This window comes from Echeneis naucrates, chromosome 19 (assembly GCF_900963305.1).
Source record: "Echeneis naucrates chromosome 19, fEcheNa1.1, whole genome shotgun sequence".
NCBI lineage: Eukaryota > Metazoa > Chordata > Actinopteri > Carangiformes > Echeneidae > Echeneis > Echeneis naucrates.
Genome location: NC_042529.1, coordinates 7,597,058 through 7,617,176, shown reverse-complemented (window position 1 = coordinate 7,617,176; position 20,119 = coordinate 7,597,058). Strand labels below are relative to the sequence as shown.

The following is a 20,119-nucleotide window of genomic DNA, read 5'->3' as shown; positions in this document are numbered from 1 at the left end:
TTTCTACCACTGAAATTTGCTTGATGGCAGCAATGGTTGTAACTGCTGTGTGCAGTGACGATGCCCTCTTGCCTTGGTAAGTGCCTTTTGCAACTTGAACAATTTATTGCCCTTAAAGCTATGCATCAACCTGACATCAAAGATATTAGAAGATGAAATTTTTCACTTGTAAACACATTTCTGAGAAAACAAGAGAATGGTGATTCATAAAGATAAAGAGGAACAATAAATAAAAAAACAAAACAAAACCGGTTAAAAAAAAAATGACTGAATGACTCTACATTTAGTGGATGATACAAACTTAAATAAATGAAATATTTCTCATGTCTTTTTTACATGTTATTTATAGCACTGAGCTACTGAGCAATCCTCACATTCTCAAATTACCACTAGCTGTGGGTATATTACCATCTAACATGACGTGGGTTGATTAAAGTATTAAATGGCATCCTGGCATAAGGTTACATGGAGTCCGCAGGGGGGGATCAGTTGCATTGGGAAACTGTACCAAGAATCCTTGATAAGAACATCTTTTTAAACTTCAGATGTTAACGTCAATGGAAATTACTTCTCACATGCGTGATCTGTCATTTCGGTAGGAGGAACATGCAGCGGATCTCTTACCAGGACAGTGAATGAATCCCCACTCGTAGCCCCTGTCTTTGGGGCAGCTGCCAGGCTCCAGGCTCATGTCCTGGGACTGGCCCTGCTGGCCCTGCTTGGTCATTCTCTTCATGGGCCCCCGGTATGACCCCTCCATGCACAGACCCTTTCCCGTGCTGCTGGGATCCCCACACCAGCCACACTCTGGTTGCTCCAAACATTGGGAGCATGTCTGCAGGCCTGAACAGTTCTGAGCTAAAAGAAAAGAAAAGAGTTGTGTTTTATTTTTCTACCAGCAGGCTTTGTGTTTTAACCCACTGCACATGTGAGCTCTGTTACAAATACCCTCCTAAAGGGGCCTTCTCCTCTGCTTATGTTCCTTTCATTTTATTTCAGCATTTATTTATGAGTCACCTTGAAACCAGTAGCAGACAAAATTTAAAAACAACAACAGCAAAGTAATTTCACAGTGAGCATTAAAAAAAAAAACAAAAAACCAAAACCTTTCATTTTGTGGAATTTCATCTCTTAGCACAAAATTTCGAAACTTTCTTAACCTCTACAGGTCCTGCAGATTAAGAAACATCCCTGTTCATTGTATTTAAACAGCAACTAGTTATCTATTGAGCTGCCAGGACTACAGATTTAAAAACAGATAAGAAGATAAGAAGCAAGTGTTGAGCATTAAACACTTGATGGAGCGAGGAAGGAGCCTTAGAAAGAAACAGACAATGTGTCAGCAAACCGTCTGTGCAAAGTTTGCAAACAGGGTTTCAATGAAAGGCTTAAATGTGACGTGTGAAGTGGCACTTTCCTCTAAACTCAAACCCAAGGGAGCAACCCTGTTTTGTCAGTTTGGTGATCAACTTTTAGGACACTAAATTGCTTGACAAGTTTCAGCATTGCCACTTGGCTGCCAGACAGACACTTTAGGGGAGAAAATGTCACTACTATTTTAAGGAGAAAAACATTGAGTGCTTTTACCTCAGTTTATGTCAGAAAACGTCGCCAGCTATTCTGCTAATGGATGTGAAACCATGACAACACAAGAGCAATCAGTGCAAAGTAAGGCCATTTAAGTTTGTTTTGATGATAGGACATAAATGGCACATTTCTCGGGAACATACCATTCTGAGGCAAGACCTCACTGGATGAAGACTTCTATCTTTCAACAACACAAAAGCATGTTGAACTCCAAAAGCAACCACAAAAACAAAAAAAACCAAACCTTTGTTGTTGGATTGTGACAGATAAATCAATAACTGTGGACAGGAAGAACTAACTATGCAGCTGTAGAATGAATAGGGTGGTGGTTATGACTGTGGCTGCACGGCTGAATGAATGAAGCTGCTTCATGCATTGTAAACCGTTTTCACCAGCCAAGCTAATGTAGCCTGTATTCCTGGCACAGGTTCGCCTGCAGACAGCACCGACATGTCTGGATTTCTTTATGGGCATTTTAACATCTAAATGAGTTAATAGCAAAGTCACTTTCTGGTTTTGTGTGATTTTGTGTCTTTTATTGCATGTCACAACCAACAAATAACAGGTATCTCTGCCATTTGGATCGATACGTTAAAAAAATGCTGCTTTAATAACTCTATCCTGACTGCTCCCCTCAGAATTCTCAAATTGTTTCTTGAGTATTACTGAATTCATGGCAGGGGTTTAAGACCAAAGTGTGAATCTGTGCAATTATTTGCTGTGCATGCTAGTGGATTCATTTGAAACGAAAACACCATAAAAGCACATATTCAACAATTAACAAGGGGCTGCCCTAATTTATCCATTTGTCTCTAGGCTAGAGCTACAAATAATGACCTTTGCTGAAGGTGACATATTCAAAATAATTATTTTTCTCCACCGAATGTGCAAAAACCAACAATAAAACGTATTGTGAATTTTTGGCACACTGGCTACATGAACCATTTTTAATAATAAAAAAAGATTGAATCAGGAACCATGAGAAATGTGCTGAGGAGAAGGAGTCAACTTGAACATACATGTTTAAAATTCTCTCTGAAGTAAACGCAGCTTGGGGTGATTTTGGTGTTTGATCTGGTAAGATATTGCTAAATAGATGCTGAAGCTGTCTTTTGGATTAATTACATGACAGATAGTTTGTTGATTCTTTTTTATCCGCTACCATTATACCACTAACTATTAGCATCTCACAGTTACCAACCTCTGGAGGAACCTCAGATCTGTAAAATTAGATTGCAACACAGTCTGCCCTTTCAAGGTGTCCCTGCAGGCAGAGATGCTAAAGAATATTTTATCCACTGTCTCTGGTTTTAAGAGCATTTGTACAGTGTACTCAGCCTAAAGCACACAGCGCTATGCACTGAAAATGAGGAGGAATGGACTCAAGTGAGATAATTGAAAAGAGAAGTGGTGATTGAAAGTTTAAGAGTGAACATGAAGGAGAAAAGTCAGACAGAACAAACAGAAAGGGAGGAAAGTACAGAGAGCATTTACAGGACAACCTTCTCTGTCCTTCATGCCATCAAGGGACGAAGTCTTCAAGACAAATATCCACAGAGTGGTGAAACACGTCTGTGTTTCCTCGAACTGACCAACACAAAAGAATTTGAGACTGTACCCTTGGGCCCCTAAAGTTTTTACGCACTAAACTGATCAGAGACCTTTTTACAAGCTGACACAACGGTTCAGCTTTATATACAATTCATATATCACACAGCAAAAACAGTAGTGACCCAAAAAAAAAAAAAAAAAAAAAAAAAAACTTAACTGACCTTCAGATAAAGGAGCTTTCTGATCAACTCATCAATGCACAGTCAACATACAGTTTCACCTCTGTGTCTGAACGTAAACATCAATTAAACACAACCATCAAGAAATAAAAGGGGAAGCAATTATATTGCTGAGTGTTCAATTTACTGTTTTAGTGTCTTTATTCTAAACATAGTATATTTTACACTGACATAGCTCATTGGATTTGTTGAGTTGAAACACTACTTCTTTCTGGGTTAATTTTGAATAATCATTTAATGAAAGCGTCGTTCTATTCCATTAGTAGCATGTAAATTGAATTTGCATGATGAAAGCATGCACAGCATCTAAAACATTCATCTTAGGCTGTGATTCAAAATAGAACTGCACTATGGGTAATCAATTTGGAAGAACAAAAAGGTCCCATTAGTGAGTAGCTATGCACAAACACTTAAACGGGAGATTCCACTCAAACATTCACATTAACATAACTGTATGTGCTGGCCTTGCCATTATTCTCCGCTCTCCATCATAAGTTGTCTGCAGCATCTCTGAAACTATGCCTTGATGCATGTCCATTTTTAAAAGAATTGAAAGAGTCCAGCTACAGCCTGGTCAGTGGGGAAATCTAACAGTTGGGGCAACTATATGCGAGTGTAATTGACCATTATAAACCAAAAGCAGCTTCCAAAGCCAATCAAAGGAAACTAATACCATTTTCCCTCCGACACAATCACTTTCCACTTTAAGCTGTTTTTCTCCCTTAACCTTCTTTCTCTCCATGATGAATATTGACTGCTTACAGAAGCCAATTTAGGAAAGCTTAGTGCCAGCCACCTTAATGTCAGACTATAGACTGCAAAGCAGCCTGATCTAGATTAAGTTGCCTAAAAGACACTTACCAACACAATCTCCAGTCTGCCACTCCAGACACTGGCCATAAGGGAAAGAGATGACATAGGCGGTAGAGTCAACACAACGCTGTGCACTGCTGCACCACATACACTCCATGGCCTGACTGGTGCAGTTAGCACAGTTTGTGTGCAGCGAGCAAGGCTTCTTACAGGATGGACGGGTACTCTGATTGGGGTTTCCTGTAGTGACACAGCAGAAGGTAGTAAGGTAATCTTCCCAAATAATGAAATTTATGTAGTATATCCATGCTAGTGTCTCTCACCAGCAGCTTTTTCACAGATGAGGCCATGGGCAGTGGCTGTACATGGATTGGCTCTCAGGCCTGACACCTGAGTTTCCTCCAGGTAGGCACAGAATCCAGAGTCACTGGGTTCACCTGGCAGCCAGCGCAGGCTGCTGTTGGTGAAGGGCGACATGTCCTCCCAACCCCAGTATGACACGTTGATTTTCCTCAGGCCCACCCAGGGAGACAGCCGCTGTGGAGGCACAACAAAAGGCTAAACACAAGAAAACCTGAAAAAGCCACTGGAATTTCAAATGAAATATCCACCATGCCTCCCTTTCTGCTCCATTACCTGATTTTAAGAAATGAATAGTTACTGCATTTATACATGGGAACCAAAAATGCTATTAAAACTCTACTCAAATTAATTTCACAGATATGATTACTTATTTGCCTTCAGGATTCAGCTTTTAATGTAATGGAAAATGGGAAATGGCACATCAAGGTTCTGTTTGGAACAAAAAGGGTGGCTTCAATCAAGTAGACTGATGATTTTAGTTTGTCAGGCTTGCCATCAGTCAACTCAATCATTTTCTTTCACAACCAGAAAGATAGGTAGTTGTCATGAGATGAAAGCTTGAGTGCTGATCTAAAAAGTGTGTTTTAATCATTTCCATCAATGAAGAAGAGGCTTGTATTGTGATGCTACTACTATTAAAAAATAAATAAATAAATAAAAATCTAGGTTTTCTATTTTATATGCGGTTCACATATCACAGCCCCTCTACTAATTCAAGCTGGTCATACACCCCAATTAACTTTTTGCTTTTGCATCAAGGATTTAAAAGGTGGATAAGAACATGTGGATGCAAAAATCTAAAAGGAAAAGAACTTGGAAGTTGTCCACCATAGATGAACCAGACACAGTAGCGAGTTTGTTAGATGCTATAAGTACTTATGATTGTTTTAACACACAATAAGTAATTTGGCCATGGCTTGTTACACAAAGGAGACAGAGGAAACTGAAAAAAAAAAAAAATAAATATTATTATAGGTAAAACAATTCCAAGCACAACAAAACAAAGTGAGGAGTGATTGTCACAGTCTGATTCATCAGTTGCAGAATCTCAAGAGCAAGAATACATTAAAGTCTAGCTTCACTGCCTACTTTTAATTCTGTCATAGTCAAAAACAAAGTATAAAGTTTGGCGCTGCCAGTTGAAAACAAGTTGATGAAAAGGAGAAATTACACAAAGTAAAAGGAGTGCTGCAATCAGACAAAACAATGCAGTACAAAAGAAAAAAAAAACTGCTCAGGAGAAATTCACAACTCTTGAGTTGAGAGACTTGACTGGCAAACAAACACTGAAGACATCAAGTTGCAAGATATATACCGCAATCTCAACATTTCTTGGGACAAATCTCATATCAGCAGTTCTGTTGAATTGATTGATAGATTTATTGATTATTTGTTTCTGCTTACCTTGTCTTGCTGCTGTAGCTTCTTGAGCTCCTCAAGCACAAAGTCCACTTGTTTGGAGGTGGTCAGAGAGGCAATGTTTCCATTTAGGTTCTTGCAGTAGTGCTGGGCATTGTCGTAACTCTCACGGCTGGAATTGATCCTCAGGCAGGCCTCCCCCACCTGGCTCCAACCTTCACTGCACTGCTGGACTGGAGGGCCGACACAGAATGACAACAAGATGAGAACTTATTGCAGGCAGAAATAACTTAGGTGACACTGAAATCACAGGCGTAGGCGAACGACAAAGATTGAGCAGCAGAGTAATCTGCCCCTATACGTCTTAAGAGGGATGAAGTGATGGGTTCATGGAGACCGAACTGCCTGGTACTTACTACATGTCATAAAAATACCCTGGATGCTCATTTCGATGTATGCATTGTACATTTGTGTCTGGAACAGGGACTCCTTTTAGGCACCAAGAAAACACAAATGTACAAATATGACTTTCAGCTCCCACTGCTGCAACAACCCCTTAGGTGACAAGGCTTCACAAACTGCAAATTATGGATAAAGTGAGAGCACCAATTCTACATATTCAGCCAGAGTCAACATTTGGGAAGGAGGAGGAGGAAACTAAATACTCTGCCAGGCTTGATAAACAACATCAGGATGACATCTTGAAAGCATGTCTCTGCAAATGCAAGATGCTATGTGGCAAAAGCCAAAAAAAGCTCTTTGAATAATCTGAAGTTGGTTAAGTTAGCTCAGTTCAAATCCTCCCTTTGACTTTAAATGTCCGTGTTTTCAGAACATGTGTATGAAGGGCTGACTCTCGTCAACTTCTAACGTTCATGCTGAAAACCTAACCCTCTCCCTGTGTATGAATCCAGTCAGAAGGTGTGTATAGTCCGACTGTCAGGAAATGAGCCGGCGGATGCGGCCTTTCTGTCTTACCAGGCAAAGCGTGGCACTCTGGCTGATTCTGATCCCACTGACAGTTGGGATTTAGTGAACAGCTCTTGCAGTTGGCAAGTTTGCTGCACACCTGCTCATTCCGCACCGGACACTCAGTGAAGTTCTTCACGTTCTACAAAGACAGAAGAGAAAAAGAAAAACAAGCAGGCAGAAAACATACGGTTTAGATTTAACAAAGATCCGGATGTGTACATTTGCTCTCTGCATAGTAATAAAAATAATTGCGGTTGTCTTGTCATATAAATCAATTCATCATAAGACAGTGTGGAGCACTAGTATTTATTAAGGTAATATTAATAAGACTCATTATCACCTCAATACCCTCAGCTCATCACATCTTAAGAAAAATTGTAATTCTTCTGTCTGAGTGTTTCAGAGAACTAAGCCAGAGACTAGAAGCACTCTGATGCCCCCTTTTGGAACACTCACGGATGTACAGTTGCTGGAGGCAGAGATGCACTTCTTGTCATCACACCACTGGCAGCCATTGGTATTGGCTGTACAGCTGGCACAGTCTGAGAACCGGTAGCACCGCTCATCCACTGTGACTAAAAAGGGGGCCATGAGAAGAAGAAGAAAGACACAAGAATGAGTCCCTTTGTGTTTGGTTTTGCATTTCATTTTAAGTGGTCGCATAGGTAATTTCTGAATTTATTTTTAGTTAAGGGTTCTTAGATATCTTTCTCACCTGGTTTAGGGGGGCAAAATGGGGCAGAGGTGAGGGCGCCATTAGCTGTTCTGGGTTCCCAGGGGACACAACGGCCTCTGCTCCAAACGCAGCGGACCCCAGGCCCAGCCTTCATACACACTTCCTCTGCCAAAAAGGCCTGGCAGCTGGGGGGTCGGTAAACAAGCACATCGTTCAGCAGCACCCCGGAGAAGCCACCAAACACATACATGGACCTGGTGAAGAAGACACACGAGAACTGCAGGTAAAAATCAACATAGTGATCTAATTTGGCAGCTTTATTTTGGAATCCTTTGTCTCTTTTTTGTTTTTGTTTGTTTTTTTTAACATTTTCCAGAGGGAATGATTGCATCATAATTGTTTTAATAATTCTTTATAAGTTTTAAGTTTTATCACAAAAATTTTCTGATGGTGAAAAATTACTTGCAGTCAAAATTCAGACAACTGAATATTTTAAGAGGATTTTACTGCATGAATACTTGGTCGAGTGTTTTGGTCTGAGAGGAGACCCCATTAGAAATACTTACCCATTGCTGATTACAGCAGAGTGACCAAAGCGGTTGACATCCCTGTGAAGGTCTGGTTTAGGTAGGAGCCTCCACTCATCACATGCTGCAGAAATAATTGAATGTATTTGGTTTATCTGTGCTGGCAGGTAGTGTAACACATTTTTCTAAAATTATGTTACATTTTTATCCCAGCCTTTTATTTGTATTACCCTTTTTTAAATTTTATTATCAGTATTGGTTCTGTTAAGAAGAAGGTGGATAAGGTAAGAACAAGAAAAAGTAATTTGCTTATTGAATTATAGCCCTGAAAAAAAACCAAAACAAAACACTATTTAAAACTATATAATATATATATAAATACACATAATTAGTACTACAGTACTTCAACCACATCTATATCTGACCTTTAACATTTCACAAACTTAAACTTAAGATAGTAAAAAAGATGGACAACACCACAAGTTAATCATTGATATTAGGACATTAAGTCAGTGAGTCCTACCAATGTCATATGTAAGGAAATCAGCAGAGAAACACTTGGCCCCATTGCTGAGCGATGTGTCGTTGTGTGTGTTCCCTCCAAAGACCAACAAGGTGCCACTGAGGAGCACAGCTGAGTGCAAGTACCTTGGAAAACCACTCTCTCTCAGGATGAACCTGGAAGATATGCATAGCAAGTGACTCAAGGACCTTCTGGCAAGAGAAGCATGTCATGCAGAATCAAATAAACAGACCAGACTACATGATGATTAAATAGGGCAGAATGTGCATGTGTGTTTCAGTGTTCATTTACCATGTTCGGGTGTTAACATCATATCGGTAGAGGTCATCGACCAGTCCATATTTGTTAGCAGGTAGTGCCTTATAACCACCATGAACATACACACTGCCACTGGAGCTGTCGTACGTGCTGCTGTGGCCGTAACCTCCCTGGGGAATTGCACCTTTGGTCTCAGGCACCAACCACGTGTTGGATCCTGACAAGGACGCAATTAAGGAGAATTTTTAACGCGGGAGATAAAGAAGTTTTATCCCAAAAGAGTACAAAAGTTAAATGAGAGAAGCATCTTAATCTTTATGTTTGGAGACAGCTAGGCTCTCCTCACTTCAAATACTTAACATAATAACAGATTGGTAGAAATGGCTGGCATTGCTTTACTGTGGGCATTTGTTATATCGCATTCATAACAGAAAAATGAGCCACAGTGCTTCATAAAATTTCATTGAAATTTAATCATGTTAAATCAAAACATTATGCTGATAAATACTGGTGAATAAATATGTATTTATATATTTATATAACTGCAAACTGAAGATACTGGGGCTGTTGTTTTGAACATTAAAATACTTTAGTTCTACTCCACAAAAATTTGCTGGGCATGAAATTACTTTTCTTTGTAGAATCATTTTAAATTGAAGTTGGATTCTCCTTAGATCTGAAATTAATTGATTTTTTTCATCTATTTTACTATCAAAGTCAACAAGCTGTGTTTAAATAGAAGATTCAAGTGAACACCAACAATGCAGAAAGGTGCCTACTACAACAGCTGACTTACTCAGGTTGTACTCCTGAACGTTACTGATGTAGCTGTAGATGGGGGAGTAGCCAAAGATGACCAGCATGATGGCCTCGCCACCCTCCAGCTGCATGCAGTGGGCGGAGTGTCCCTCCACAGCGTAGATCTGGGCCTGCGCTGGGGGGCTGACCACAGGGTTTCTCTTCTGCCATGTCCGACTGGGTACGTTGAACACCCACAGCTCATCTGTCACATTCCCCCAGCCGGCCTCCAGTTTCCCGCCATACATGTAGATATCATCCTGAAAAGAAGAGGTGAGATTTCTGAATGTGACCATGTTAATCATGCGATGCCGTAATAAAAGTGAAAGATGATGTGACAATCTTGCTTCCGGGTCAATTCATAAATTGAGCCACAGCCCATATAAAAAGGGGAAATATATCAGACTTACAGTGAACTGTTTTGAGAAAGTAAAATTGTCCCTCAGCTCATTCAGGTATTTCAATATGACCTGTTAAAATCAACAGTTTCCCCCTTTTCCTTTTCATCCCATCTCATTCTCTACCACTCACACTAACAGTTGGGGCTTTACATATACACTCTATTTGAGACATATTTGTGTACATGTGTTTACCTGGAAGGCAGCAAGTGAGTGGCTGTATCTGGGCACAGGGCCACTGTTGATGGGAACCGTGTTCCAGGTGCCACTCTCCAGGTTGTAGCTGCACAGCAAAGCAACAGATCATTACACACTTGAATGCGTATGTAAATGCATACAGAACACATTTAGGCTGTACCTCTGTGACTTGAAATTTATTTTTAACTTCATCATCAGGTGATTACATCGAAGCACACACAAGGGTAAAATTCTTTTCACGCCAAAGGACCCAATTTAGTCTTCCAGTCACAATAAAATGTTAAATTAGAGCATCACGTAGGCAGGTCGACACACATTGGTGATTTATACAAGCTTTTGAAGCGTAGTCTCAGTTCTCCTCAGGAGTGATAGCACCTGGTGATGAGCAAACACTGAGCAGATGGAAAAAGCTTGTCCAAAGGACGAGGGACATGAGGGCAGAGGCAGTCAGGTCTGAGTTTTACCTGTACAACCTTCCAGCTACACTCAATACTTAATTCTCAGTTTATCTTAGTGAATGTTGAACCTGTATACATTCACAGAGCACCCGGCACAAAGAGAGAGTGACACAAGTCTGAAAGAACTTGTGTAACATATTCAGATGAACCACCGGCTTTTCTCACTGTTTCCTCCAAATAGTTGTTGTTTCAACACAGTGTGTATGAGAGTTGAAAATAAGGACATGGTCAGAATATAACCTTCCTGTTGAGAAAGGTCCATAGCTGAGGTCATCTGAACAAACTAAGACAACGCCTCTTGCTGTAGGGATACACTAAAATGATGTTTTACTTTTTATTTCGAAACACAGTATAATAATGATGTGCTACTTACTTGAGAATCATTTGGAAGGAGCTGTAGTTAAAGGTGTATCCACCCACCACCCACATGACCTTTTCCTGCACCACAGCCTTATGGGATGCTCTAGCAAGTGATGTGCCAAAGGGCTTGACGCTGGGTAGGACCCAGAAGGATTCGGTTGAAGGTACGGTTAAAGAGCAGTCTGGACCTACAAGACAAAAAGATACTGCAATAGATACTAGCCCAACTCTTACATGAATATTGAATATTAAATCTCTTTGGGATGGCATTTTTCAACAGTCTCTGATATATATTTTCATACCCTGAAATAAAGAAGGGCAAACATGCCACTCTCAAAGCAAAACAAAAGCATTACCACGCCTTAAGTAAGCATGACAGCCAAGGAGGTCTGAGTGAAGGCCGTGTTGAAAAGGCGTGTGTCTCTGCTAATGATTCTGTCAACTTTCATCACACAAAAGCATTTTGTTCCCCCCAGCTGGAGGCACATAACAATAACACAGTGGCACCGGGCTTATTGACATGATGCCGACCAGAATCATGACACAGCAACACAGCACAGCTGCTCGCGCCCATTAGCTGACACATTCTTCATTACGTCTCACTACATAATCACTGCCGTGCTAGTGGGAGGAGCAATGAGAAATGTTTTTGCAGCCTAGTTGCAAACTATGTATGTAATGTATGATTCATTTCAGTGCAGGAAACTGAATTGTTCTCTGTTGCATGAGTCTTCACTCTTAGTATTTATTGTCACAATGCATCATACACACTGGAAACTTTTTTTTACTGGTTCACTGACAATCACTCTTGGAGTTTCAGTTCATAAGGTAGTTATAATACTTCTGATTTTAAATAAATGAAAGGTCAAACTACAACAGATTTAATAAGGTATATTCATTTGCTTGATTGTTTCAAGTTTAATTATCTAAGCTTCAGATGGATTACATTATACAGAATGCTGTCAAACCAAACCATATTACAAAGTTAAAGAGGCATCTTGTCACGCTCTGTAATACTTCCTTTGGGTTTAAATCTTGATAATGGCTAGATAATGGCCTTATTATTATTTGATGGATAAGATTATTTGTTAATTTGGAAAAATCCTTTCTCAAATGCTCATGACATCACTTCTCATCAAGTTCTGCACCTAATGTTTCTGAGCAACTGTGGGGTTAGGATGTTGCTCACTCTTACCTTGCCAGCTGTCGTTGCAGACACATAGCTTCTCCCCGGTGAGGTCACAGTAGCCGTGGTCAGGGCTACCGCAGTTGTTCCTGCAGTAGGGGATGTCGCAAGCCTCGCCTTTCCAGTACTTGTCGCACTCACAGTACACTCTGCTTGCAACCGAGTTCCCAGGGGTGCACTTCCCATGGCCAGAGCAGTTATTAGGACACGAATTGATCCTGGAGAAAAAGAGATTTTGAGTCACCCAAGACTGTATGCATTATATAGGCCACAAAGAATTTTACAGGGAGAAGTGAACTGAGGGAGATTAATGAGTATCTTCAAGGTCTTGAAAAGAGTAAGGGGGATAAGAAGATTTGTAACAGATGAAGAGCGATTGAGCGGGTCACTGATCATTGCTGGAGGTTTTCAGTCCTACAGAAAAACTCTTGTACCAGTCTTTCTGTAATTGAAATATAGGGCACGTTCCCATCCGTCAACAGCTGGGAGCAGTTCAGAATAAATTATGCACTTTGATCTATTGCTGAATAATATCAATAACAAAAGCGATGGCAGAGCCTGGACACTTACGAGTAAAATATTTCAAATCCTGTCAGGTTGTAGGCAGCATCACTGAAAAAGTGTAGTAGTGCATAACCTGAAGTCGTCTCAACCTCAGGAACCGTTTCATTTCCTCGCATCTCTGGCACGATGAGGCCACTATTGCAGAAAAGGGAACCACAGTTACTTTTCAAAAAATTCCATCAAATCATAGTGGCAAGGCACATGTTGCAATAAATGAAGAATAAATGACTCTGCATAAAAATTTTTTTTGTTATATACATGTCCCCATTGATTATGCAAATTATATTTTTTTCAGATTTTCATAAATAGTCAATGCAAATGACAGTCAGTATAATTTTCAACTCAGACCATTCGAGTGTAATTTCAATTTTATTGAAAACTCCCAATAATAATGGCATTTTTTTCCCCAAAAACAAAAAACTAGAAATGCACTTGTAGCATTAGGAGGCCATTTTTACTAAAATCAAATGCTACTTCAATCAAAAACATCTTAACAGGCCAAGTTACATGTTAACATAGGACCCCTTCTTTGATATCACTTTCACAATTCTTGCATCCATTAAACTCGGGAGTTTCTGGGGAGTGTTTTTGCTTGAATTTCTTTGCAGGATGTCAGCATAGCCTCCCAGAGCTGCTGTTTTGATGTGAACTAACTCCCACCCTCATAGATCTTTTACTTGAAGATGACGTTCTCAATAGGGTTGAGGTGAGCAGAGGGTGAGGACCGCACCATGGGTTTTATCTCTGTTTATACCCATAGCAGCCAATGATACAGAGGTATTCTTTGTAGCATGAAGTGGCGCATTTTCATGCGTGAAGATGATTTGGGTATAGTAGGCACAGTTCTTTTTGCACCATGGAAGAAACTGGTTAGTCAGAGGCCATCCACCAACCACCCACTACCCCATTCAGAGTCACACAGCACTCATCAGTAGGTAAGACTTACTTATTTTGTCTTCATGTATTTCTGTGCCTACTGCAAATGTTTCTGCTTGCAAGCATTGGTTAAGGGTGGGCAAATAGTAGTTTTATGCACAACTGCAAGCCTCTGGAGGATTCTACAACTTGAGGTTTGCGGGACTCCAGAGGCACCAGCACCTTCCAATACCTGTTTGCTGCTTTGTAATGGCATTTTAGCAGCTGCTCTCTTAATCCGATGACTTTGTCTGCCAGAAACCTTCCTCGTTATGCCTTTATCTGCATCAACCTGTCTGTGCTCTGAATGAGCCACGAACCTCTTCACAGCATGATGGTCATGCTTAAGTTTTCGTGAAACATCTAATGTTTTCATACCTTGTCCAAGGCATTGCACTATTTGGCGCTTTTCAACAGCAGCGAGATTCTTTTTCCTTTCTCATATTGCTTGAAATCTATGCCCTGCTTAATAATGTGGAACATCCTCCTTAAGTAGTTTTCCTTTAATTGGGTTCACCTGGCAAACTAATTATCAACGGTGTCTGAGATTTATTTCAGTGATCCATAAAGCCCTGAGACCATCTATGAGTTTAATTGAAAAACAAAAAAATTTTATGACACTTAAATCCAATTTGTACAATAGTTTGGAACATGGTGTATGTTATATGCTGACATTCAGAACATAGCTCTGATTAAATTCACTCTTACCTGAAAACAGCAACAAGAGGTGCATATATGGAGTCTCCATCATAAACGTACATATGATCCCAACTACATTCTGTGGCAAAGTGGTTAAATCTTAACCGAAGAACTGCATTTGGACTGGAGAAAACAGAAGAAAGAAATGGTTTCAGTTTCATGGAGAAAAACATAAATCTAGTCACATTCTTTAGATCACTGCAGGCAAAATGTTAACTGTAGTTGCAATTGAAAGCACTACTAATTTCCTTTCAGCTTAATTGCACTCTTGGAGTTCCAACTCTTCCAGAAACCAAACCAAAACCTAATAAATAACCTAATTTGTATGCATCGACATGCTCAAGTATCATTAATAGCTTTGTGTGACCACAGGCAACTCTTATTTGTCAATGAATTCACAATTAAACGCATCAATAGGTCTACAGCTCCGTCCTCTCGCTGAAAGATTGCTCATTAAAACATCACGAGTGAAACTCCAGGCTCATCAGACAAACCTTTCAAACCTGCAGATTGTTAGACCTGGCTTCACATGGCACTATGTGAGCAACAGAATATTATTCCTTCAACAAAGATGCTGATCTGTGTTGGCCAGGTTATAATATGCACGTTATACCAGCATTATAAAATCTGTGTCAGGCAGGCAACTTGGTATTACTATTCTCAGTAAAATTATATCATGAAAGAAACAAAACAGATTCAAACCCTACTCAAGTTATTTGAATGCACAAGACATGATTTTTAAAAGTCTGCCATTTTTTTCTAAAGGCATTCAGAGGCTTACACTATGAAAATTTCTCAAAATAATTAGGATTTCAAAGGCTCTCATGAAATAGAAAAGGTTACAATGCCTTTATCTCACAAAACAAAAACATGCCTGTGATAATCCATGTCCACCACCAACAAACTGGAAGGATTTTCGTTGGAGGAGCTCATTGCAGCTATTTATAATACCAGAGCTGAAATCCATGACCTGGGTCTTTGTTGAAGGGAATAGGGATGAAGCTAAGCAAATGCTCACATACTTTAGTGCAGTTGTGTCCACATGTTCAACCTTGGTGGAAAATATAAGCTGCAAGATCCCAGGCTATTAATGCTGATGTGTCATGTCTCTCCCTTTATCTCGGAGTTACCCCGGAAGGCTTGTGTAAAAATGATGTCTCCTCAAGATTTCAAAGTTCCTGTGAAAAAGCTGTCACCAGAAATCCACCTACTGTGGACCTTTAGACAGGAATTGTCAATTATATATGCTCCATGGACAGGATGACTTACATCCTCTGTCTATGGAAAGGAAAAAGGATTGTCACTCATAGGAAACAGACTCTTGAGTTTTTCTCCTTCTCTCCTTCTTGCAAACCAGGCATTAATGCTGAAAACCTTCATACTGAGCTGTATCCATCTACCTACCACTTACATTTGTTGATACCAACCAAAATGTTCTATGCCCCAAAGACTTCTCTATTAAACTTTAAATGTTCACAGTAATAAAAAACAGAGAGCCTGATCGGTTTGATTTAATAACATTATAATGTGCACTTTGCATAATTAAGTTTGGTTCTGCAAGCAGAGTTGCAGTAGAATGTGCTAATTTATATACGCATTATATTTATATAAAAAAGTACTTACTAGCCCTCAATGAGCCAGGTGCACTTTGTTTTGTACTTGTAGCTGATCGGACCATCAGTGAGGTATCCTGAGGGCTCCATCAACCTGAGGAAAAACAATCACAAGTTCCAGGACAGTTGGCACAGTGACACATCACTTAGGGTGGACAATGTAAAGTCACGAAAGTGATATGCATATTGAAAAAATGATCCCTCTGCATGCTTTTTATGAATTGGTATGTGTGTGAGGTATATAATTAATTACCTTCTCAAAAACAACTTATTTATTACCATGTACAATGCGGTCAGACTCTTCTCAACACAAGCGCAACTTGTGGATGAAATTTGTTTGCAGTTTGGAAAGACACATTCCAAGATAAAACCATAAAGCATCCATGACCACAAGTAATTATCCCATTTGCTGCATTTCAAGCCACAGTCAATCTTCACTGGAACAGCAGATTGTACACAACGCATGCTTGTAGATCTCTGGATGAGAGATATCTAGATTAGCCTAACCACCAACTTTTTTTTTTTTTTTTTTTTGGGGGGGGGGCATGCACCTTAATGTGTTCAAACAAAAGTCCAACTACACAATAACTGATCAAAACTTTTAATTGCATGGTATCATGGAGGTTGAACTGTTGTGCTGTTACAAGTGTGGATTCAGACAATTATAGTGTCACTCACCACATTCAATTGCCAGACTTAAAGATAACAAGACAAAAAGCTGGCGACCAGCCCAAGGTCAGTCCAAGCCAACTAAAAGATTCAATCAGCCATCTCCTGAAAAAGGTTCCCTGGCCTCTTTTCTGTCCATGTCCCCAGACTGACACAGGAAACAATTTCAACAAAGCATCCTCAGCACTAAAGACTGCAGCAGAGTGTGTAACAAAGATAGATGACTTTAAAACAGAGATTTATCACTGTCTCATATCACAAGAAATTAGACTTGGGTACGATCACCCTCAGAATCAATTGAAAATGATGAAGGGACAGATTAAGAACATTTTCACTTCACAGTGATTCATTTTGTGGTTTGAAACAGATTGCTCTTTGATTAAAGACTCATTTAAATGTTTAAGTTGAGACAAATAATCCATGAATCCACACAGCCAGTATCTGACATCTGATAATACTCAGACATTCTATGAGCCCACAGAAACACTGTTCTCTTCTTTGTTTACTTCTCACATTACAATATATTTTATTTAATTTTATTGTTTGAGCTGTATATTTAATTGATATATTGGTACAATTAGAACGCCTGGTACAGTTCTGCTGATTAATGCAGGTGAAAACTGTAAGGTTCAAAAACCCAGCTGAATACAACCAGTGATGAGTTTGGGCTGCGGGGACACCCACGAATTATGAATTTTTCATGCTGCACCTTTGACATCCCATTGAAATATTATCCTGTGCAAGACATTTGCAGGCTTCTCTGTGTGTTCTGCCACTGTGATCTTTCCATTCTTTTTATATTAAAAAAAAAAAAAAAAAAGCCTGTGCTGTTATGAGGGAAGGCACAACTTGCATATGGGGCTGGGCGGCAAAGTGTAATCGGTAATGTAGTCACCCGGGTGCTTGTCTCCAGCCCACTAACTGCAGAGACAGTAGGATTTACATTCTCACATTTCAGTAGTTTGTCTCTTGTTGATGGGATGTTATTCCCTGACAACATGCCTGATGATAACCTATGCAAAACCTCAGACACATGAAGAGTAATAGTAATTACTGTGATCAAGGCACCTCTGCACCATTAGGTGCACCTGAGGTGTACGAAAAGGCCAATCCCAATCAAGGCAAATGTTAGCTTTATTACTTTTATCATTATCACAGAGACATTTAAACATTTACTCTCTGCCCTTTTGTCAGTGTTTCCATGCCTGGTACTGACTTGCATTAAGCCTTTAGCTTGTTGCATTGCAAATAAATCCAATTGACAGATGCTACAGGCAAGTTAATCAGTTATTTGGCTGGTTAAAATTTGTTGTGCGAGTCCATTTAAAAGCAACCTTGCCCCTTATTACACTTCCTTATACCAGATTCTTAATCGTGTGGATTAACTGCCTTTATTTTCCCTCTGCAAAAACAAACTTCATCTCTGTAAGAAATAAAAGTTTTGAAATTGAGATGCATATTTTCCAACAGTAATCTATCCTATCACATCTATTAACGGCACGGAATTATTAACCAAGGAAATAATCCTTATTTGTAGCCCTAATATGAACACACAACTAAAACTATATCATTTGCCCTTCCTGTTCCCTCATGCTGGTTTTCAACACACACAATCTGATCTTTTTCAACAAGGCCATGGAAATGAGTCCTGGATTGTGGAACCAGGGGATTTGCTGAAGCTGTTAAACTGCTTGAGAAACATAGATGACACAAATGAAAATCTCCGTGTTTGAATGTTTACTGCACAGATGGCTGCGAACGATCCGTCCCGACTCAGCCACAAAACCGATCAAATCAAATCAGATTTCATCCAAATCTACTGTGTGCGGGCTCAGACCACGTTTATTTCCGATCGGGTGAGGAGTGTGAAAACAGATGACGGTGGAAGTCCTCTGCTGGCCGCAGATCACACAGCGGGAGCCGGAAGATTTACGGTGCACGGCCACTTACTTGAACCTCCCTTGGCAGTGCTGGCACTGATCTCCGACCCATCCTCGGTCACAGACGCAGGATCCGTTTACACATTTTCCAGAGAGGCAGTTCTTGTCACACGGTTTCGCCGGCGAGGCGTGAGTGAACAGCACAAAGTAAAACAAAACATAGACCACCAAGTATCTGTGGATGCCCCGCAGGTCGCCGTGGGTGGCTACTTTGGGTCCAAAAAGAAAGAGTTGGGTCTTACATTTCCCCCCAGAATCCATTTTTTTTTTACCCCCAGGTCGACCGAGCCGAGTGAAAGAGCGGGGCCTTATAGGTCCGCTGTGGGAGAGAGCCTCGGCTACTCAGGCGATTACTACGAAACAAGTCCTGCGTATTCGTCCGGGATTATGCATACTCAAATAAAGGCTTAGATTAGGAGGAAAAATGCAATGTTAGCTTAGTGTCTTCAAAAGCTGCTTGGTTAACCGCATGCATAGATCCGGAGTGGGAGGAATTCCCTTCAGCCTACCTCTTGTTGGAAGAAGCTACCAAAAAAGCGGAGAACCATCTATTAAAGCTAAAAGAGAGAGCGATCACTCCGGATACTAACACATCGTTTTGTTTGTCCGTGTGGCCGTTAGCTTATTATTATTCTTTTATTTTATTTTATTTTTTTTGGCATGTAACTGTTACTGCATTGATTCAACACCATTCTCTCCCAAATGCCATTTCAGCAGCCATTTTAACGCGTAAACAATCCCTCAGACCGAGACGGGGATGTTCACCGACACATACTGACTGTCCGCCCGCCAGCCGCCGCGATTCAGCCGGATCCGGTCCGCGGAGGAACAAAAGGGTGGCGGTGCTCGAAGCCCGGGACCCGGAGCGAAGGCTGCCGCGGTCAACATGGATGTGTGAGCGGGGAGGCTACCCCTGCCGACCGGGGGGGCATCGGGCAACCACTCCGAACTCTGGTCGGGTCTCCTTCTCTTCCCACTGCTATCGGAGCACCTTTGAGACGACCGTCCGTCCTCTCCCGACTACCTATCTCCGCCTAGCTGACTGTGCGAGGTGTCCGTGTGTCCTAGATCGAGGCATACAACACACACACACACCAAAAAAAAAAGTAAAATAATACAAAAAAAATAAATAAAACGAGGCTATGAAAACATGACAAGAAGTGGAAGCGATGGGTTTCCCTGCGCGGCGCAGCAGACAGCTCCTCAGGTTGGACAAAACCAAACACGGGCCGCGCATGCGCACCGGGGGACGCCGAGCGCTGGCGCCGTTTAAAGGGACAGCGTGGAGGAAAAAATAAAAAAAAAAAGCTGCACAGCTCTGCGGCATTTAAAAACTTTCAGCTTCAAGGATCGTCGTCACATCGTATAGACTCCTTGAGCACCGTTTTTAAATGATAGATTATTTGTAAATGTTCCATTCATGCGGTGTTCCTGTTGCGCTCGGGGCTCTTTA

The 20,119-nt window shown here is 40.7% G+C and overlaps 1 protein-coding gene across 1 annotated transcript in view; it reads right to left on the bottom strand.

The window, feature by feature from the left end:
- The window catches only part of atrnl1b (attractin-like 1b), a 55,215-nt gene extending 35,356 nt beyond the window's left edge, over positions 1–19,859 (bottom strand). Inside the window, exons 1-18 of the mRNA XM_029527850.1 lie at positions 18,677–19,859; positions 16,068–16,151; positions 14,454–14,567; positions 12,837–12,965; positions 12,276–12,484; positions 11,094–11,268; positions 10,260–10,347; positions 9,665–9,926; positions 8,902–9,085; positions 8,611–8,765; positions 8,127–8,211; positions 7,600–7,814; positions 7,341–7,459; positions 6,891–7,023; positions 5,958–6,145; positions 4,514–4,727; positions 4,239–4,430; positions 625–858 (exon numbers count right to left, since the gene is read on the bottom strand). Of these exons, the coding sequence (XP_029383710.1) occupies positions 625–858; positions 4,239–4,430; positions 4,514–4,727; positions 5,958–6,145; positions 6,891–7,023; positions 7,341–7,459; positions 7,600–7,814; positions 8,127–8,211; positions 8,611–8,765; positions 8,902–9,085; positions 9,665–9,926; positions 10,260–10,347; positions 11,094–11,268; positions 12,276–12,484; positions 12,837–12,965; positions 14,454–14,567; positions 16,068–16,151; positions 18,677–18,927 (3,031 nt within the window). The 5' untranslated portion in view covers positions 18,928–19,859. The remainder of the gene's footprint in view (positions 1–624; positions 859–4,238; positions 4,431–4,513; positions 4,728–5,957; positions 6,146–6,890; positions 7,024–7,340; positions 7,460–7,599; positions 7,815–8,126; positions 8,212–8,610; positions 8,766–8,901; positions 9,086–9,664; positions 9,927–10,259; positions 10,348–11,093; positions 11,269–12,275; positions 12,485–12,836; positions 12,966–14,453; positions 14,568–16,067; positions 16,152–18,676) is intronic.
- Between the last annotated feature and the right edge of the window lie 260 nt (positions 19,860–20,119).